Genomic DNA, 21819 nt, shown 5'->3' on the forward strand with positions numbered 1-21819 from the left:
GGGACCTCGGACAGCAAGGATGTGGAGAGCCAAGCTGTGCTTTCTGGTGGGAAAAACCGTCCAGAGGGCCCCTGAGGCCCCTGACTGCAGCAAGGAGGCCCTGGCCACCCTGCCCGCCCACCCAGCCCTCCTGCTGGCCTCCACAGTAGCAGAGCCTCTGAGACCTTTGGCTGTGGCTCAGAGACCCCGGCCGAGCTGCACCTGCCACTTCCTGGATCCTGATCCCCTGCTCAAGAGCTGGCAGGCCCATCGGCTTGGCTAGAAATTGAGCTGTCAGCACACTCCGCAGGGGGCCTGGGCCTGTCTGCCTGAGGTCCTCGGCCTGGCTGCCGAGGGGCCCTGATTAAAGTGTGGCCAGCACAAAGCCCATGGAGCTCAGGCCTTTTGGACCAGCATGTTATTTCTAGCCTCAGGTGCCATAGCTGGGAACGTGAGGGGGTGAGGTGGGCAATCCAAGGCAAGGGTGCAGGGCTGCCCCCTGAAGTGGGGATGCTGGGGGGCTGCTCGGCATGGGTCTTTCAGTGTCCCCACCCCTGGGCCTCCCAGCTCATGAGACCCACTCTGACCCAGCTTCCCCACTCTGCAGGGTCAGGAGGGCACGGGACACCCCTCTGGGTGAATTCACCATTTGAACAAAAGGTGGGAGCCGAATGGTAGTCTGGGAGGTGGGTTTCCCCTAGGATGCTGGGGTGGGGTGTGTCTCCAAGCTCCACAGACCACACAGAGCAGCTCCCAGGCCTGCAGCTTCACAGGCACAGCTGCCCACAGGGTCATGCTGACGCGCTCACCTGCTGCTTAGCCATACTCCGGGCTGTGCACCCCCTCCCCACCCACGCTCTGACCCCAGCACAGTCCGTGGGGAGGGTTGGCTCTCTGAGACCCACACTTGCCACTGGGTTCAGAGCAGCTGGGCTCAGCAGGCCCCGCAGGAGATCAACAGCTTCCAGACAGGCAGCGATGGGGAGGCCATGTTCTGTCCGCCTGTGAGCAGGAGCTGCTCTCCCCTCCCCTGGTGCCTGGCCAGGGGATGGCTTATTCATTTGCTGATTGTCACCTTGGCTGTGCCAGGCTGTGCCTGCCTCCCAAAGGCTGTGGAGGAGCAGTGACCCAACCCTATGCATACCTCTCAAACTTTGCTTGCTCCAGCCCTGCCTCCGAGTGTCCTCCCTGACCCTGGCGGTTGGATGTGATAGGCTCCAGGGGTTGGGCTCTGCAGCTCAGCCCACGCCTGCCCCCAGTCTCAGCCCTCCCTCTGGAACTGGCATCACAAGCTGTCTAACCCCTTGACCCATAGTTCCATGCTTGGAGTGCCTGAGCTGGGCCACCACTGTAATTACAAGGGAAAGGGTCCATGAGGATATTTGGTTTCTCTTGAGAAGGAAGCATGCAGTTGGGGCTAGAGCCAGGACGCCCTCAGCATCCCCTGGCTGTGTGACCTTGGCCACTTCTGTCCCTCTCTGTGCCGTAGACTCCCCAACTCTACACAAGAGGTGTGTTTTATGTGGCTTTTCTGGCCCACACCTCCTGTGGTTGCCACAGAAGTCCAACTCCAGGCTCTGAACCTTCCTCCCAGAAGTCCTGGGGGGAGAACCTCTGTGAGGCTTATTCCCAGATAAAAATCCAGTGCCATCAAATCGATTCCGACTCATAGTGACCCTATAGGACAGAGTAGAACTGCTCCATAGAGTTTCCAAGGAGCACCTGGGGGGTTTAAACTGCCAACCCTTTGGTTAGCAGTTGTAGCATTTAACCACTATGCCACCAGGGTTTCCAAGATATTCCCAGATAGTTCGGCCAAAATGGTCAAGGGCTTCTCAAGAGTTAAACATCACCCCTCCCCCACCAGAGTCCAGTGGCTGGGGAGGAAAATCAAAAGGCTCCTTCATGTCAGTTCCACAAACATGCACTGGTATCACTGGGTGCCCATCTTGGTGTCAGCAGTGACTCAGACTCCACCCCGCCCCCCCATGTACCTCACAATGCAAGAGAGTAGAGGGAAACACTCAGCTAAGCCGAGTGAAAGGTCCCTGGGAGGTGCAAATGGTTTGTGCTATGCTGCTAACCTAAAGGTTGGTGGTTCGAACTTACCCAGCAGTGACATGTAAGAAAGGCCTGGCAATCTGCTTTCGTTAAGATTATGGCCAAGAAAACCCTATGGAGCCATTCTACTCTGTAACACGTGGGGTTGCCATGACTCAGAATCAACGTCAACTGACAACAACAACAAGCCAAGTGAGGTTCTTGCTGAAGGAGGCACACCTGTAGGCAGAGGAAGGAATTATATCCCAGCCTGAAAAAAAAAAAAACAACCCAAACACATTGCATCAGACTCATAGCAACCCTATAGGACAGGGTGGAACTGCCTCATAGGGCTTTCAAGGAGCAGCTGGTGGCTTTGAACCACCAACCTCTTGGTTAGCAGCTGAGCTCTTAACTACTTTACCACCAGGGCTCCACATCCCAGCCTAGGAGTTGCTAAATAGCAGGAGAAGGTGTCGGGGAGGGACTTTCAGGTGGAGGGAATAGGGCAGGCAAAGGTGGGTAATGAATCAGGAAGGGGTGTAGTGTGGCTGGAGAGGAGGGTGTGAGTGTTGTTGGGGGAGGGAGAGGAGGCAGGAGAGACTGGCTGTGACCACAGTGTCTACCAAAGCCAGGCCCAGGAGCTGGGGCTTTAATCCCATAATCAGGGTTGTTTCTTCTGGTTCAAGTGCATTCTGGTGGTTTGGGTTGCTAGGGAAGGTGGGGTGATGTTTCTTGGGACTGAGCTGGACAAGATGCTCAGCCAGGACTTTGCAGGATATTATGACCCTGGATGGTGCAATTGGTTAAACACTTGACTGCTAAACTAAAGGCTGACAGTTTGAACTCACCCAGTGATGCCACGAAAGAAAGGCCTGGCGATCTGTTTCCGTAAAGATTATAGCCAAGAAAACCCTATGAGAGCACAGTTCTATTCTGTAACACATGGGGTCACCATGAGTCAGAATCAACTGACAGTGGTAGGTTTAGTTTTTTTTTTTAGTCTTCTGAAGTGGGGGCTCTGGGGCTGGTGGATCTTGTGGGGTGATAGAGACCAGCATCTCCTCTGCAGGCAACCCAGGTCCCAGCTTTATCTCGACTCCCACCTCCTGCCTCACTGGAGCCAGTCATGCTAGGCTAAGGTCACAGATGTGGGTCTATGAGCACCTGGGAAACCTGGCCACCCAGGCAACTGGTAAATAAAAACACAACTTCTTGGTCTAAAGGGCAGCTTCTGGGCAATCCCAGTCACTAAGACTTGAGACTTATTTGTTCGGAATGTAAAGGGGGAGAAAACGCTGCTCAGCAGGATGAGGCCCTCAAGCCTGACCCTCTTGCTGAATGTGTTAATTACTCTCCTGGGACATAAGCTGCATTCCAGCTCTCAGGTGTCACCCTGGCATGCAGGTGTCTGTCAGTGTGTGTGCCTGCTCATCTCTCTGCTGGTGTGTGAGCATGGGAGGATGCTGATAAAAGTTCCCCTTCAAACTTGACCTTAGACTTGGAGGTCGAGCATGTGCAGACAGCTGGTTCCCCAACCCTGGCTTGTTCTCCTGCAACACCAGTCATTGGTCTACCTGCTTCATTCCTTGAAGTGTTCCTTTCCTCCAGGCCTGGGTGGGCCTGTTGGTCTAAAGCAGACTCTAAAGACAGAGCTGGCAGGAGGCAGCCAGAAGTTGCTGGAGTCATGCTTCATCCCACCCACAGGCAGGTGGTGTGACTGCGCATGCTCCCTCTACGTGACTACAGCAGTCAGGGTTGTAGGGTTGTATGCAACAGAAACTGACTGTCTTAGGCACGAAAGGAATTTGTCAAAAGCTTATCAGGAGCTCACAGAATAGATGGGAAGGTTGGAGATTCAGGAGCCGCTCCTGGGTCATCTTATCTGGGGAACTTCCCCAGAACTCCAAACTTTATTGCCCTATTCTTTATGCCACTCTGCTCTGGATTTAAAACACTGACCAAAAGAGTTCAGTTGAGCTAGCTTGGATCCTATGCCCATGCCTTGATTTATTGCTCCATTAAAATCAGGAAACCAGGGTGCTCTTAGGAAGAGAAATGGACTCAGAGCAAGAAAACAAAAATGAAAGAAAAACAAAACAACAAAAAGAGTGTCCACTACAGTGATCTTGGGCAGGCTACTTACTGCCCCCTCTCAAAGATGTAGCCTTCCCATGAGACAGGGAAGATGCTGGACTCCATGTTCTTCCAAGGGATTCTTTATTTCTGATAGTCTCCGTGTCCATGTGCAAAGGAGACTGAAGCTGCTGTAATTCAGGAAAATGTTAAAAATATGCAAATGACAGGACAGGAATTTCTGCATTAGTGGGGACCCAGAACCATCTGTTCTGAGCAGGAGAGAGAGGCAGAGACAAAGTGTTCTGAGCAGATCTTGTGAGGCAGACCCAGGCTGGGACCTTCTTTCCACGGTGGGCAGTGACTTGTGGGTAAGGCTAATAAAAGGGTGGAGGAAAATGGCAGGTGGAAGCTAATGGAGGATGGAGTCAATCAGGGAGAAAATAAATGCCTTTTCTAGAAGGACCAGAAGACTCTGCCTGGTTCTGAGTCACTCAGAGCAACAGAGACGTGTTGCAAATCAACAGCCTTTCCTGAGCACCTGCTAAATGTTATTTACTCATTCGATCAACAAACATTCTCTGAGCACCTCCTCTGTACTGGATCAGAGATGAATCGGACTGGGTATAGGCCCTCAAGTCTCATGGTCTGTTGTGGGAAGTGGGTGGTGCACTCATGTACAAACATAATCAGCATAATGAGTCTGGTATGATGGAGGGAGACACAAGTTACTCAAGTAGCCTAGGAGGAAATGACTGTCCAGGTGGGTCAGGGAAGGCTTCCTGGAAGAAGTCATGTCTGCCTGGGTTTCTGAAGGACAAGTAGGAGGAGGGAGCTGGGCAGACAGTATAGACAGAGCTTGACTAAATGGTGCGGGGAGGGGGTTTGTGCATGTGACGCTCTCCGTGGTCCTGAATCACCATTGCATTATTAGGACAAGGGCTTTTCTGTTGAGGGGAGGGCAAGGACAAATGCCCCCAATTCCTGTTACTCCCCCAGGCTCCAGGAAGACTTGAGGGCCTATACCCATGGATACTGTACATGAGTTCAGGGAGGTCCATGTTCAGTGCAGTGAGAGTGTAATTTCCAGAGATGGACAAAAGGATCTGAGGCTGGAGATTGGTATGGGTCTTGAAGGGTCTTAGAAGCCATGCTAAGGAACTTAGATATTTTTTATCCTATAGGCAACGGGGAGATATGAGAAGGTTTTGAGCAAGATAGTGATGGGGTCATATGTGTAATTTAGAAAACTACCCTGGCAAGAAATATGAAGAAAAGACTGGAAGGGGATTCTCATGGAATGAATTATTCCCCCCCACCCCGCAAAATGTGTGTATCAACTTGGTTAGGCCGTGATTCCCAGAATTCTGTGGTTGTCCTCCATTCTGTGATTGTTGTTTTATGTTGAGGGGATTAGGATGGGATTGTAACACCACCCTTATTCAGGTCACCTCCCCGATCCAAGGTAAAGGGAGTTCCCCTGGGGTGTGGCCTGTACCATATTTTTTATCTCTCAAGAGATAAAAGGAAAGGGAAGCAAGCAGAGTTGGGGACCTCATACCAACAAGAAAGCAGCATCAGGAGCAGAGGGCGTCCTTTGGACATGGGGTCCCTGTGCCTGAGAAGCTCTTCGACCTAGGGAAGATTGAGGACAAGGACCTTCCTCCAGAGCCAACAGAGAAAGCCTTCCTCTAGAGCTAACACTTTGAATTTGGACTTTTAGTCTACATTCCTGTGAGGAAATAAATTTCTCTTTGTTAAAGCCATCCACTTGTGGCATTTCTGTTATCGCAGCACTAGATGACTAAGTCAGGGATGCTGGAGTAGGCAGTGTTGAGATTTACCAGGGTCCAGGTGAGAGATGGAGAGGTTTCAGCTAAGTCAATGGGCAAATTAAAAAAAAAAGGGGGGGGGGATATTAGAAGATATTAAAGAGAAAAAATAGGCAGGTCCTAGATGTGGTCATTGATGGAGAAGGAGGAGTCCTGAATGGCTCCTAGGTTTCCTGCTCGGTGACAATGTGGCTGATGGGATCATTTATGAAGAGATAAATGATACCAGGCATGGAAGTAGATCTGGGGGGAAGATGATGAGTGCAGTTTTGGTTGTGCTGAGCTTAAGATGCCTGTGGGATGTCTAGGGAGAAATGTGCAGGAGGCCGTTGGACATGTGGGTCTGGTGCTTAGAGATGAGCTTAGGTCTAGAGACGGAAGCTGGGGTGTCATGAGCATGGGGGTTGGGTGTCATGAGCATGGGGACGATTGTCGAAGCCTAGGCATGGGCGAGAGACTGCCAAGGGAGGCTGTGCCAGGTGAGAAGGGAAGGGACCAGGGCCTGAGCTTTGAGACACTCCCATGTAGGGGTATGGGCAGAGGAGAGGTGGACTGAGCTCCCAGGTACCAGCCCTGGAGGAGCCATTGCATTGCAGGCCAGTGTTTCTCACAGTGTTTTCAGCAGAGCTCTAGTCTTATGACATATTCTGTGGCCAGATTCACGTGGGCAGCATATACCTCTCCCTGAGCGACTCACAGTACACACTCTTATATTAAAGGCTCTGAAAAGTCCCTCAGTAAGGAAACCTGCTTCTCTGTGTTTACTCCACCATTTCCCAAATATCCTTGCCCTTAGAATCATGACCGTTAATGTTCTGTGTCCCATTTGCTTTGAAATCACGGTCTAGACCTAATGAATAAAGCTGAAGACCCTTTAGCTATTGAGTTTAGTCTCCCATTATATAGATGAGGACACTGAGTTCTGAAGAAACTAAGAGCAGCATTGTGGTACAGTAGAGGAAGCACTGGAGGTAGACACACCCCAGTTTAGTCTAGGCTCCATCATTTACTAGGCATGTGACCTTAAGCACATTACTTCTTTTCCCTGGGCCCCAGTTTCTTCATCTGTGAAATGGAAATAAGAACCCTATCAGTCCTACTCTGTGATGGTCACATGATATTACCAGAGGCTTTCAAGAAGACTACTGTGATTTGCCCAGGACCACCCAGCCAGACACGGCTACTGTCCTTCCTATCACTCTGCCTTTGGTAGCCCCTCATCCCACACAAGTACCTGCCCTAGAGGTTGCCTTTGAGTTAAAACCCCAGCAAAACCCACACAGAGGAAATAGCTGGTTTGCTTGGTGGCAGCTCAGAGGTCCTCCAAATTTGAAGAGTTCAAAATTCTGCCCTTTTCCCTTGCTCTGGCCATGGGGACTCCTTGGGCAAGGATGTGGGTGAAAGGATGAGGAGTTCTGGCTCAGAGGGGAGCTTGGGGTTGGCCTTAGAGCCATGGCTGAGCCTCCTTCAGAGCTGGGCATAGGGCCCCAACTGGGCAGCATCCCACAGCCAAGCTGGATGCTGTCCTCTAGCTGGCAACCTCCCACTGTTATGAGGGTCCTTGCTGGGGCCTAGGCCCAGTCCCATCAAGCTCCCAGGTCTGTCCTTGCCTGGCAATCACCTGCCACCCCCCAGCCACCCAGTGGAATCTCCCCCATCCACTTTGCAGGCCTGAGTGCAGCAAGCTGGAAAGAGGCAGTAAGGCAACTTTCAGAATGAAATGTTTTCCTAACCCTCCTGTCACAGTCATTCATACCTAACACGCTGAAGCATATTTTTAGGCACTTTGCAGAATTTAAAATACACCTTGAAGGAGCCAAGAAACACCGGCTTGGGGATTAACTCTGCTCCCAAGAGACGGTGGGGGGGGGTGCTTGTGCTGCATCACCCCTAGGCTATGTCATGACTCACTGCAGCCGACACCTTCAGGAGATGCACCTGCCCATGGACGTGGGGCCTGGAAGCAGCCTGCAGTGGGCACCAAGCTCCTAGCCCAAGGGGCTGGTGTCAGAGTCCTGGGTTAGCCCCAACCCTGCCACTGCATGTTTGTGGTGGGGTCACTTCTGTGCCCTGTGACACAGAAGGGAATGTGACACACAGGGAATAATTATCTGGTTTCTGAGGCTCTGTCCAGCTCTAACATTCTGTCCTCTGAGCTTTGTAAAGATTTTAATTTCAATCAAAGTCCCAAATATGAATGGAGGAGGGTTGGGGGGAGGGCTTCACAGAGCCACAGCACCTCTGAGCTGGGTCAGGTTGGTGATGGTGGCCCTGAACACAGAAGGTATCCACCCACTCACCACAGGAGACAGGACTTTCACTGATTTGGGAGGGGGGGCGCTGCATGTGAACACTCGTAGTGTAAACCCCACCCTGCTCTCTACCCCCAGATGGAGGGACCGAGACCTAGACAGAGAATGAGTCTTGCCCAGGGACCTGCCACACACCAGAGAGGTGGCAAAGCTGAGCAGAAGACAGGAAGCTGGGTCCTGGTGCACAGATGGAAGTCTGAAGCTTGGGATGCTGTGCCCTCGGGAGAGGAGGCCTCTTCTATTGCCCTGTCCTTGGATGGCCCAGTAGGAACTCTCCTTTCCCTGCCCAGGGCTGCCTCTGCGGGGCAGAGGGCGGGCATACAAGAATGCGCCCAGGGGGAGTTTGGGGACTGTCTGGGTTTCACTGGAGAGGTGAGCAACACGGCCTTCTGTGCCAGGCAGAGGCCTGGGTCCTGGGCCAAGACCCCACCTGCCATGCTTCTTGGATCTACGCTGCCCTCTCTGAACTGATAAAATCAGGGTCGGTGGGTAGCTGCTGGAGCCGCCACTGGCTATCCAAAAGGCGTCCCTAACTTAACCGTCTGAGACCCTCTCCAAGATGTCCAAATGCCCTGGGCTTGAGTCCTCAGTCCTCTCCTGGAGTCTCACCAGCAGCCCACTCCCATGGGGGGTGGAGAACATTGAGCAGGTGCTAGGGGTCCTTCCCCTCGCACCCCACTCCCAGCTCTGGGGCTTACCGCAGGCCCCCTCTGGATCCTCACCGGCCTTGGCAGACGCGCGTCTCCGGCGTGACTGCGCCCCCGTCGGGCAGGAGGGGCTCTGCGGCCCGACTCCCTCCCCGCCCCCCGGGGCAGCACGTGCGGGGCGGGGCTGTGGCCCTTAGCGTGGAGCTGATTGGGCGCAGGCCTGGTGGGCGGGCTCGGGCAGCAGCTGTCAGGGACTCGGCGGCGACAGCGGCGCATCGGGTTGAACCGTGGCAGCGCCGCAGCCGGAGCCCAGGAGCCGACGGGGCCGGGTCGGGATGGTGCAGCGGCGGCTCCGTGGCGCACGCACGCACTGAGTGGGCCCGAGCTGGGCCTCGCGCCCCCCGCGCCCCCCGCCGCCCCGACCCCGGCCGGCATGATGTGCCTGGAATGCGCCTCGGCGGCGGCGGGCGGCGCGGAGGAGGAGGAGGCGGACGCGGAGCGGCGGCGCCGGCGCCGGGGGGCGCAGCGAGGGGCTGGCGGTGGCGGCTGCTGCGGGGCGCGGGGCGCGGGCGGCGCTGGAGTCGCGACCGCAGACGATGAGGTGCAGACGCTGTCGGGCAGCGTGAGGCGGACCCCGCCCGGACCCTCTGGAACTCCCGGCACCCCCGGCTGCGCAGCTGCTGCCAAGGGCCCCGGCGCGCAGCCGCCCAAACCGGCCAGTTTGGGCCGCGGGCGGGGGGCAGCCGCAGCCATCCTCAGCTTGGGCAACGTGCTCAACTACCTGGACAGGTACACCGTGGCAGGTGAGCGAGTGCCCTACCCAGGCCAAGAACCAGGGCCCCTGCATCGAGGTAGTCCAGAGAGCCTTTGGTCCCGGTCCCCTATATGCAAGCCCTACCTGGGATCTCTAAGGGACCTTCAGCTAAGGCACAACTGGGCTCCACGGGTCCAATCCAGGCACCCTTTCCCAGCCCAGGGCTAGGGGCTAGTGGAGTCCCCACCCCTGGAACAGCCCGCGCGCCCTCTCTGGCCCTTGACGTCCCAGCCGTTGTCCTCTTCTCCGAGTCTCCCCTGCCTTTCTGCGTTCTAGCCTCCGCGCCCTCTCCTCCTCAGCCGTAGGTTCCCAGGCCTCTCTCCCCCTCCCCCAGCCCAGGCAGTCTGTCCGTCGGTGGCCCGTCAGTTCCTTCCTTCCTCCGCCGCCTCCCCATCCCCTGCGTGCGGGCGGCGAGTGCGCGCGCCCCTTGCGGGTGTGCGCCAGGGAGACCGAGTGTGTGCGCGCGTGGCGGCGCGGATGTGTGTGTGAGCCGGTGGCTGACAAAGGCTCGGGGCTGCGGGAGCAGAGGGAGGGGCGGGGCGGGTCCGCGGCGCCTGGGGACCCACGATGCGGTTTGCAGCTGGCCCCGGCTAGAGGCCTGAAGACGCCGCCCCCGCCCCTGCTCCCTGGTGCTGGGGCCTAGGGTAGGCCACTGGGGCAAGAGGGGGGTGGCCTCATGCTCTCTGAGCATCTCTGGGGACTAACCTTGGGGATGGAGCGGGAGTGTATAGAACAACTGGGCTCCAACCCCCCATTTACCCCTAATAAGCTTGGTGTGTGACCTTGGTCCAGTCTTAGCTCGTGTTTATGTCTGTTTCCCCATTTGTGAGGTGGCTGATCCCTAGGCCCGTTGGGGATGGACAGGATTCTGGAATTCTGTTATGCTTTCTCCCCTCCCCCACGTCTCAGGGGCCTGGGGGTAGGGACTTGCCCTAGATTGAGCAGCCCCTGTGTGGGAATGGTACAAGCCTGAGAGAAAGGGACTCTGGCCAGGCTGGCCTAGTGGGGGCTCCCTGTGGAAGAAGAGAAGTGACTGTGTACCTGGCATGCTGACCCAGAACTTGCCCAACTACAGCTTACTAAAATCTAGAGCTACAAAAAAAAGAAAAGAAAAGAAAAGAAAAAGACAACTACCAAAGAAATTTTTCTTTATGGATGACTTTAAAGGGAACTTTGTGGCACAGGACGGAGGTGAGCCCTAGCATAATGGCTACTTGGGTGGCCACCTAGCACATGCCACCTAGGTCCTCTTCTCTGAGCCTCAGTCTCCCCATGGGTTGAATGGGGCTTTGTGTCATAAGGAAGGGGGGAACCCTCGTGGGAGAGCAGATGCTGCCCCCTGGACCCTGGCTTGGAAAACCTCTTGGTTCTCCCCTTCCTCCACTGGAAGGAGTTGGAGGCGGGTACCAGTGGCACCTGTTTCTGGGTCTGGTTGTTCCCAAGAGACTCTTGAAGAGCAGGCACCCAAATGCACCAACCCCTGTCATGTATGTGTGTGCACCATGGTGCCTGGGATGTGGCAGCTCAGGTACCACCCTGTGGGGAAAAGTCACAGAACACAGGAGACCTGCAGGCAGATCAAGATGGACTTCTGTAGACAGGTGGGGAAACTAAGGCCGCTCATGTCCCTCATCCAAAATAACTCCAAGAGTGGACGAGAGAGTTGGCATGAGGTCTACCTGTGTGCCTCTGCCTGGGAAGAGGCTTTCCTGCCCTTACTCGGCTGGGAACGAATGGTGCCATTACTGGCACCATCACACTCCCCAGCTTGTTTTTTCCAGCCCAGACCAGCCCCTCTGACATTCTTGAGGGAACTGACTCTGGCAGGGGAGAGGGGGAGATCAGGGAGTCTGGTGCTTATCTGCCTCCACCCCTACGTGGGTCCCCAAGTCAGACTGTTGGAATGGGGGAACAAGATAGGACATTTCTGGTGAGAGGGGAGGACAGTGGCTAAGAGAGGAGTGGGGCAATAGGGAGGAAGGCCCGGAAACCCCTGTGCAAACACGGCCCCAGGCTGGGCCTCCCTCCCTGTCCTAGCAGTGCAGGGGCTCCTGTGCCGCCCCGCCCCCCAACACACAACGCACACAGATTTCCTCTCCGGATAAGCCTGGCTCCATCTCTCTCTCTCTTTATGGTAGACTTCCGCGCCCTCTGCTCCCCAAAGTGCAGGAAGATTTACTGTCTCTATAGCAACTGCTATGGTTTGATGTGTCTTGTGGCGGGGGCGGGGGGGAGGGCGGAGGCTGCAGCCAGGGCAATGGCCATCCCAGGTCTGAGTCCACCTGTGGCTGGCTGGCCCAGCAGGGACAGAGGAGGGGATGTGGACACACTGCTGCTCAGTCACCTTCATGTCTGCCCCACTTGGCCTCTGAGACCCTCACAATATGACCCCAGCTCCTCCAACAAAGGATGGCATGAGTTCCCAGTGTCCTCCCTTAAATCCACCCTGCACCTGTTCAGTCCTCATGGAATAGACCAGCTCTGTCCAGGAGGAATATGCTGCAAGCCACATATAGAGTTGAAAATTTTATAGTAGCAACATTAAAAAAAGCAAAGAGAAACAAGTGAAGTTAGTTAATACTATATTTTATTTAACCCAATATAGCCAACCACGCAATCAATACACAAAATTGTTAGTGGGGTGTTTTGCATTCTTTTTCATACGTCATCTTTGAAATCTGGTGTGTGCTTTATGTTTACGGCTCAAGTCGGTTTGGACCACCTGCACTGCAGGTGTTCACTAGCCACACTGGCTAGAGGTCGCTGTAGTGGACAGCACCAGTCTAGAGTATGATGCCGGAATTTGAGTCCAGGCACCTGAACATACCAGCTGTGTGACCTTGAGGATGTCACCTAAGCCTTCTGTGTGATAATTTCCTCCTCCCTACCTCCCAGGTTGTGTGGAGTAAATGAGAATGCATCTGAAGCACCTGGTCCGAGGCCAGACCGGAGAGGGGAAGCCTCCCAAATGTCAGCTGTCTTCTCTGCCGCCTTGGCCACTATGCCCTTCCCAGTTTTTGTTTATGACAGTCTCTTTCAGGACAACTTTGCACATCCCCCCCCTCTCCACCAGGGCTGGGCTCCGTCCTGGGAACTCAGGTAGCTTCTGCCCCTGCCCTAGCATTCCTGGAGCCACCCGGTGATCCAGTTAATTAGGGCCTCTCTTCCTCCCCATGAGAAACCCCTGAGGGTAGCAGGCCTCAAAACCCGGTGATGAGGGCCAGGCTCCCTCTCCTGCCTTTCTTGCTGAGCACGGCTTCAGGTGGCTGAAATGGAGGCAGCCCAGGAATCTCATCTAAGCCCTTCCCTCCACCACCTTAGACAGACGAGGACACTGATGCCCAGAGAGTGTGGACACTTATCCAAGGTCACACAGCAGGCAGAGTAAGACTAGGCTCTCCCCTACCACCACCCAGTGCAGCCTTCTCTCCAGCCCAGGAGCCTTGGGTGGAGGTAGGCCACGCCTTCTGCTTCTGGCCTGGAAACACAGACACTATGTTGGCTGGGGCTGGAGCCCTTTCAGGCAGATGAATTTCAGTTCAACTTAGCTGCGGCAGTGTGGGGGAGCAGGGCACATGGATCCTGCTTCTGTGGCCTTGACCAGCTAGTAGCCCCCCACTCTTCATTCTAAGCCCACCCGTGGCTGCTGGGTCAGGCGAAGGAGGCAGCCCTTCTGGTGAGGGTCTTGGGTCCCCTCTTCCTAGCTCTGCTTCCTGGTGCCACAGCTGCCTCTGCCCCTGGGCTTCCGTACTTCCACCTAGGGTTGTAGATGGCAGTTTTCTGCTCCCCGAGCTGGGCCCAGCAACGGGGAGCTGGCCCAGGCCCTGCTTGGTGAATGACTATTTGAAAACTGAGATCCTTCCCCAACTTCTCTATAGGCACCTGTTCCCCTCCCGAGACCTATTTTTCCTCCACTTGACCCTGCCCATGGTCGATTGGGCATTTGGAGTTGGGGAGGGGATGGTGAGGAGAGTCAGGGCCCTGCCCTGGAGGAGTCCTTTTCTGCCAAAGAAGCTGAGACTGGTATCCATGGCAACCGCTCACTAACACCAACCTGGGAGTAGAGACTAGTACACAGGGACCCAGCTGGGAATACAGGCCTGGCGGGACTTGGGGGCTTCCCCAAACAGCTAAACTGGGTGCAGAAGGAGAGGCCGCCAGTCACGTTTTGTGCCAGGCTGAGCTCACTTTCCTTTTAGCCCTTCTTTATCTACCAGGTTGAGTCTGTCCAGAGCTGACAGGTGAAGAAACTAAGTAAGACCCAGGACTTTCTGCAGGGTCCCTTGGGTAGGTAGAGGCCCATCTATTTATAGCTATCTCTGAGGATGAGATTAGTTTACTAACACTCCCTGCCTTCCTTCCCCCCTCAGGTGGCCTTGCTGGGGCTGTTGCCACCTTGTCACCGTGGGGAAATCCCTAGCTAAAGTCTGAGGGGTGGAGCGTCCAGGGCTGCATTCCAGAGCATGCCTGGCAGGGTTAGCGCCCAGGTGAACCGCCTGGCTGGCCTGGAATGCCAGCGCCCCAGTGACTAACCACCAGCTGCCCATTTCCTTCCTCTTTCCTCCTCCTAAGGCATCTTCTGGCTGCTTCTGCCAGCATTTTTTCTGTGCTTTTGATCTGGCATAGGACGTGCCTTGAAACTCACTCCCTTGGTCTGGGACCCAGGGTCAGTTACCGGTCTGGGCTGTACCTCAGTTTCCCATTTTGTAAGTTGGGCCAGAGGCTGCAGGGCTGCAGTTTACAGCCTGGTCTGAGAGTGAGGCTGCCCCCAACAGAGGCACTCAGAGAGAGGGAGCTGCCGTCCCTTCCCCAGACAGGAAGTGGCTTTTGTTTCTGCCTGGCTGTGAGGACCTGAATCCTGAGAGTAGAAGAGGGATGGGAATGAGGAAGGCAAAGGGGAGACAGGCCTGATCCCCAGGCTCCCAGGGCTGGGCCCCCTGTTGAGCCCTCAAGGTCTCCTGGGCTGAGCTTCCTGCTCCTGGCTTTGCCAGACTTGCTGTGTGACCTGAGGCAGGTCCCAACCCTCTCTGGGCCCTGAACCCCTGAGAGATGGTGTTCGCCTTCCCTTGCTCTGATCAAGGCCTCACTCCCAAGGTAGCCTGGGGCACTTGGTCTCAGGAACTCTGCTTGCATCTCCCTCCCCCACGATATCCAGGTCTGTTCTCCACGAGCTTCAGCAGCTGGCCTCGCTTTCCCTACTGGGTCTCAGCAATGCTTCTGTCCTCCTTCAGGGAAGTCTTCCCTGACTCTCTTAGTTGAATCAACTGCCTGACTCCTGGCTTTCAAACACACTCTGGTCCTCATCCATCACAGAACCTATTCCCAGTCAGGGAGACCATCTCCCTCCAGCCTGGAGGGGCTGAGCCTAGTCACTAGCATGCATGCATGGTGTGGGTGGCACAGGCCCAGGCCGTATTGACTGACTGAGTGGCAGAGTTGAGACTGACCCAGCTCTGCCTGACCAAAAGCCTATCCTTCTGGACTGAAGAAGCATTGGTAGACTTGGACAGCCCTGGATCAAGACCAGCCCCTCCACGCTCCCTTGCTGAGGCTGGAGCTTCTCTGATGGTGGCTAGTGCTGCCCTTTTGTCCTGGGCAGGGCACACAATGAGCACAGGGCCTTGCGTCTCTGGGAGGAAAATGAGAGGAAGTAATCAGCAGTTGTCTCTGTCTGTCTGCCCAGTCCTAGGTGCTGACAGTGTGGCCCCCGCCCTCTCGCCTAAGCTGGGCAGAGCAACTTCTATACACTCAGGAGGGCACTGGGGTGGCTTTGCTGTCTCTTCTGGAGATAGGACATCAAGGTACAAGACTGAGCCCAGGTTACATGGTAAGGAGGTGGAAAGCCTAGCGCTGGTCTCCCCTGGGCCTAGCCATCTCATGGTGGCTGGGAGTTGGTGAAAGGCGTCTTGAAGGAGATATGGTGACAGGAGAAGTGTTTATATCAGAGCAAGAAATAAGCAGGAACAATGCACTGGCCAGAGCCCGGAGCTAGGAACAGGGTCCTGGCCTCCCTGCCTTCCCTCAGTCCTTCGCACTCATGGAGACCATGCTGGGATCTCCTCCTGTAGCCCTACCTCTACTGACAGCTCTGTGAGGTCCTTGTGATCCTAGCACCATCAAGCATGGATTCACTGAATGGAGCCCCAAGGGGTGTGGTTATGCACTGTAGACGGTAAAGGGCGGAGCATGGGAGGGGTAGTGTTCCTGGGAGGGTCACACAACAGTTTCTAGCACCCATATGAGGACAGCTAGTGTGCATGTCCAGAGGGAATTGATTGTGGCCTCTTTGGGGGGTTGTCAGGATGAAGGTAGGGAGCCCAGGCCGGGTCTGACCCATTCACCTTTCTGAATCTCAGTCTCTGGCCTGAGAAGTGGGAGCAAGAAGCCCTGAAATCCCAGGCACTGAAGCAGTACCCAGGAAGGAGGAAGAGAGTTTGTGGGCTTGAGCCTTGCCATTCTGCAGTCTCTAATCTCTCTAATGACCCTCCTTCCCCCCACCCCTGCCTTATCCTCTATCTGTGGCCACACCAGCCCCACCCTCCATGGGTCATGATAAGGCTGTGGACACCTTGTCCCTGGCCCCCGGTGGTCTTAGGTGTCCCTGAGCCAGGACTGGCTGTGGAGGCCGGACTAGGGAAGGAGTGGCTGTGCAGAGCCCCCAAATTGCTAAGGCAAAGTCTGGTTCCAGGAAAGCTGGCCCCAAATGATAGGCTCTAACCACAGAACAGAAGCCGGGCAGCCGTCCCCACCCACTCTGGGCACAGAAACTTGGTGGGGAGGAGGTAGGACACTCTGGCCTCTGGGGGCGGTATCTCTTTAGGGCTGTTGGGGTCTGCAGGCAGGGCTCTCGGGTAGGGAGGGGTGTTGGGTCTTCAGCTGGAGAGCTCTTTGAGGGGTGAGTTCGGAGTCTAGTTTATCTGGGGGTCTGAGACTCTTGGGTAGGGGTCTCATCCTCAGGGTCCCTGCAGGGATGACCACTAGGCTGTCCCAACGTTAATGACCCCGATTTGTGTGGGGGGGCACGGGGGAAGAGTCAGCATATGTAGAATTAAGGCCCAGGAACGGGCCTAGCAGAGATGTATTGGAACCCTGGGCCACTCCTCAGATAGGCAATGGAAGGCTCAGACCAGAGGCCAAATGCCCCTGGAGGTCACCCAGCTTATCCCTAGGGGGTGGGGGTGGAATCTTGCCCAGTGGAAGCTTGGTGCTGGAGAAAAGGGTATGAGTGTGTATGCTGGAGAGCCAGGGCCCTGTCTCCTGGTGGGGGTGTCTGCGGGGCCAGGCTGTGGTTTCCCAGCCTTAGCCATCCAGAGCCAGGCCAGCAGAGCCAGGCCCTCAGACCCCTATAATTACTGGAGCGGGAGCTGCAGCCAACCAAGCCTTGGAGCAGGGGTGAGACTCCCAGAGCAAGCCAGCTCCGAGGCCTCCACAGGGGGACCAGGGTCCTCTCTGAGAGGGACTGGCTGATGGCAGGCACAACCTATCCCGTTGCATCCCTAGCCCCTGCCTTTCCAGACATCTGACTCTATTTGGGGAAAGGAAAACTGAGATGGGAGTTCCCCGTTGTTCTCTGTTGTGGCCAGGGCTGTGCCTTGCCCCCTAGTTAACGACCGGGCACTTTCTAAGCACATTACGTGGATTAACCCATTTAAACTCACAGCAGCAATATGAAGCAGGTCTTATAACTAAGCCATTTTACATAGGAGGGAACTGGCACAGAGAGGTTAAGTAACTTGCCTAATGTCACACAGCAGAGAAGATGGCAAAGCCAGGATTTGAACCCAGATGGTCTGGCTTTGGAGCCCATACTCTTGAGAACTCAGCTAAGCTGCTTATTGCTCTGAGAGAGATTTGGGCCCGGTGAATGTGGGGTGAAAAATCTGTGCTTGGGGATGTGAGCTTGAGCACTGGGTGTCCTGTCCTAGCTAACTGGGGGCTGGCCTGAGCCAGGAGCTGCAAGGTCAGTGTGGGTTTCTTTTCACACTTGCTGATATTTGGGCCTGAATAGAGGAGGGAAGAGGAGGCCAGGAGCCCCAGGAGCTCCTGAGGGACCAGCAATGATGCAGAGTCACCAGGAGACCTGTGACCACCAGGATGAGTCAGTGCCAGATTCGACCCAGGTAGCAGGGGCAGTGGTGGTGCAGTGGTAGAATTCTGGTCTTCCATGTAGGAGACCCAGGTTTGATTCCCAGCTGGTGCACCTCAGGTGTAGCCACCACCTGTCTGTCAGTAGAGGTTGATGTGTTGCTATGATGCTGAACAGGTTTCAGTGGAGCTTCCAGACTAAGACAGGCTAGGAAGAAAGGCCTGGTGATCAGCTTCAGAAAGTCAGCCGATAAAAACCCTGGGGATCGCAACAGTCCGATTCTGTTGTACATGGGGTCACCATGAGTTGGGGGCCGACTTGACTACAGCTAACAACAACAACAACAGGGGTGCCCTCGAGGTTATAGGCATCACTTCACAAGAGCCATGGAAGAGAGGGCTGGAGGGCACCCTGGTGGAGGTGACCTTGGCCCTGGCTCCTGAAGGATGCTACGGATCTTCGCAGGTAGAGGCGGGCACCCCAGGAAGAGAGCACCACCACAGCAAAGGCGTGGAGGCCTGCAGGCTATGTGCAAAGTCACAGGGTCCTCAGACCAGCCAGTCCTGTGGTCTGCAATCACCCGGGCTGTGTGCTTAAACGGTAGGTGCCTGGGTCCCACCTCGACAGAGGGTGATTCTGCAGGCTTGGGGAGGGGCCCGGGAAGCTGTATTTTAACAAGCACTCTCCCACAAGCTGATTGATTTGCTGATTTTCTAAAGTAGATCAAGACCATTCATCTTCCCAGCAGCTCCATTGACACAGGAAGAAACCAAGTACAGGGCGGTGAAAGGTCACAGTTAGCAGAAGTTCTCTTTGCCTGGAGCTGTATGTGTGTGTGTCAGCGGGACTATGGGTGGGAGAGGAGCAAGGTTAGGGTCAGATCCTGGAGGCCTCAAAGCTAGGAGTCTGGGATTTATTTGGGTAGCAGTGGAGGTGGCAGCCATAGTCATAGTACCGGGAAAGCTCTTAGAGCAGTGCCTGGCACGTAGTAAGCACGCAGTACGTGTTAATCAGAAGACCAAACCTGTTGCTGTTGAGTAGATACTGACTCATGGTGACCCCATGTGTTACAAAGTGGAACTGCTCCATAGGGTTTTCTTGGCTATAACCTTTATGGAAGCAAGGCCTTTCTTTTGTGGTGCTGCTGGTTGGGTTCCAACCTTCAGGTTGTAGTTGAGTGCAAACTGTTTGTGCCATCCAGGGACCTTCGATACCTGTTATCTGTGATAATAATAACTGTGTTGTTGTTGTTTTTAGTACTACTGAGCCAGGGGCCTGAGTCTGTGAATGCTGAAGAGCTCATGGGAGATTCTGTGGCCCAGCCAGAGTCAATAACCACTGAGCCACAAGCATTAGTTTCTTGAGTCCAGAAACCATGGCTGTGGTCTCAGGAGCCCCTGCCCCAGGCATGGAACTTAGTAGGTGATCAGTAAGTGCTAGTCCGGTCAGGCTGCAGAAGGGATGCTGGGTAGGCCAGGAGGGGCTGGAGGCAGGGAGCCCAGCGAGGAGGCTGGCTGTGAGAAGAGTGGGTCACCGAGGCCTGGTGACCAGTGTTCACGGGGGTGAGGCTCCCAGGGCCTGGCCTGGGTAATACAGTAGTGCCGCTCAGAGAAATAGGGGACAAGTGAGGAGCCATGGAATCAGAGTCCAGGCTGCTGGGAAATGGAGGGGTGAGAAGAGTCTGTAAGACTGAGCCACCAGGAAGTGGTTGGTTTTAGGTGAGTGATGGAGTCGAGGACATGGAGTTGGGGAGGGGAAATAACTCTTTCAAGAACTTTCTCTGTGAAGGGAGGAGAGAGAAGGGCAGTGGCAGAAGGACAGGACAGGGTGCTTTTCAGCACCAGGAAGAGAGAGGGGTGAGCAGCTTTGAGGGCTATGTGCAGGAGATAGAGCAAAGGAGAGGCTAGAGTTACCCGCCCAAGCCAGGGGCTGACCTAGGGGTGCTTCGCCTGGGGAGGCAGGAAGGACGTTGGCCTAGAGCAGGGGGAGGGTGGCTCTGGACAAGAGGCAAGACCCCTGAGGGTTTGGGAGGGATGTAAATGGAGCGAATGGATGAGAAGGTTCGGGGTACTCCGGCTGTTCCAGAATGTTTTTTTGGCCCAGGATGCGACCCGTGGGCAGAGGGCGATTCTGGATGTGGATTTGGGTGGCTGCCTGGAGAGTCCTGGATTGGGAGCTGTGGGCATGGGATGGCTGGGGTGGGGTTGCACGGCTCAGGGCTGGTGGGTCTGGTGGGATGGGCTGGGCCGGGCCTAAGCTGTGGGAGGCTGCTCCTGGGCGTGAGGCTGGTCTTGTGACCCACCAAACCTCGGCCTCCAGGAAGGAGGCTAAAAATAAGGCTGTGGTGAAGAAGGGAGGGGGTGTGCAGACCCAAGCCAGGCTGGAGCCCAGAGGAAAATCTGAGACAACTGCCCGAGCGGCCGTGACACACGCTTCCCGTGCCAGTGGCCAGTGCGATATCACCCTCCTGCAGCCACAGTCCCTTCCAGGCCCAGAAGAGGGAAAACAAGCCCAGGAAAGCTCAGTCCTGCTCCCTATGAAGCTTTCTCTGGCCTTCTGCCTACAGCTCAGGCCCGAGACCAAGGGAGAGGGCTGTGGGAAACATCCAGCACTTCCTGTGTCCTGGGGTCTAGACCCCATCCAGGCCTTCCCAGGAGTTCCAAGGGGCCTTGGATGCCCAACTGGATATAAAGAAGCATTCCTCCCTCTTACCAGGAGCTGTGCGTGTTAGAGGAAGTCAGGGGAGGCTTCCTGGAGGCAGAGGCAAAAGCAGGGCCTAGCAGTCATTGTTCAGTCAAATGGCTGGGATGTGCTGTGAGGAGGAAATGAGAGTGTTTTGATTTTTTGTGGACACATGATGTCTTCATGGTAACCATCCTGGTATAGCACCCCCCAGACAGCCTGCTGCTTCTGCAGGCCCATGTGCCTCCTCTGGACTGTGGATGGGGACCCTCAGTGCAGGGGCATAGTGGGTACTTTCTACCCACCTACCACCTGCTACTCCACCATCCTTTTATCCACCCAGTACCTAAATTATGACTGTCTTGTCCTGGGTGGTGGAGTCCTTGGGTGGCACAATCAATTAAGTGCTCGACTACTAGCTGAAACGTTGGTAGTTCAAACCCACCCAGAGATGTCTTGGAAGAAAGACCTGATAATCTGCTTCTGAAAACCTCGTGGAGTGCAATTCTACTCTGCACACATGGAGTCACATGAGGTCACCATGAGTTGAAATTGACTCAGTGGCAACTGGCTCCGTTTGGCTTCGCTTGGTTCTGGGTTCTGGAGATGATGTGCCATGGCCCCTGCCCTCCAGTGTGGTGGGGAACGAATGGACGCTCACCCATGCGTCTACACATATACCGCACAGTCACTGAGGGCCAGCTGCGTGACAAACTGGGGGACAAGCGTGAACCATGCAGAGGCAGTGTGGTGGAAGAACAGGTTTTGGTTTTAGGTGACAGGCTCAAGTTCAAATCCTGCCTCAGACACCTTATGTGCTGTATGACAAGTTTTTTTTTACTTCTCAGAGCCTCAGTCTCCTCAAACGTAAAATAGGTTTGATAATTAAAAAACACCAGCATTCTTAATGAGGATAGAGCCTTACACAGTGCCTGGAACTTAGCAGGAACCAGTAAGTCATGGCTCATAGCTCCCAGCAACAGTGGGCCCAAGGAGCTCATATTTGTGACCCAATATGTCTCCCCTATAGAACAAATCAATCCTGGTGTGACAAGTGCTAAAAGAAGGCTAGATGAGGGAAAGTCAGGACAGCTGACTTACTGGGAGTGATGGGAGGGGGAGAAATCAGGGAAGACTTCCCAGAAAAGGAGGCATCTGGACTAATCTTGAAGGACTGATGGGAATTAGCACAGCTGACAAGGCTATACCTGGAGAGAAGAGGAAGTATGTGGAGTTGGAGAACTATGAGTAGTGTGGGGTGATTGGTGTGAGGGGTAGAGGGATGGTATCCTGAGAATTGGACTGGAGGGCAGAGTTGGCAGGGGCAGACCCTGCAGCCCTGTGGCCTGGT

The 21819-nt window shown here is 55.1% G+C and overlaps 2 protein-coding genes across 4 annotated transcripts in view; both read left to right on the forward strand.

The window, feature by feature from the left end:
* The window catches only part of SPNS3 (SPNS lysolipid transporter 3, sphingosine-1-phosphate (putative)), a 57359-nt gene extending 50551 nt beyond the window's left edge, over positions 1-6808 (forward strand). Inside the window, exon 13 of one of the 3 annotated variants that reach the window (XM_064271605.1) lies at positions 5614-6808. In XM_064271605.1, the coding sequence (XP_064127675.1) occupies positions 5614-5717 (104 nt within the window). In that variant the 3' untranslated portion in view covers positions 5718-6808. Of the gene's footprint in view, position 1 lies in introns of all 3 variants that reach the window. The other 2 variants (XM_023556316.2, XM_064271607.1) reach the window with 2 other exon arrangements.
* Positions 6809-9304: 2496 nt separating this feature from the next.
* Positions 9305-21819, forward strand: part of SPNS2 (SPNS lysolipid transporter 2, sphingosine-1-phosphate) — a 38327-nt gene continuing 25812 nt past the window's right edge. Inside the window, exon 1 of the mRNA XM_064271610.1 lies at positions 9305-9689. Coding sequence (XP_064127680.1) covers positions 9320-9689 — 370 coding nt within the window. The 5' untranslated portion in view covers positions 9305-9319. The remainder of the gene's footprint in view (positions 9690-21819) is intronic.

Source organism: Loxodonta africana, chromosome 18 (assembly GCF_030014295.1).
Source record: "Loxodonta africana isolate mLoxAfr1 chromosome 18, mLoxAfr1.hap2, whole genome shotgun sequence".
NCBI lineage: Eukaryota > Metazoa > Chordata > Mammalia > Proboscidea > Elephantidae > Loxodonta > Loxodonta africana.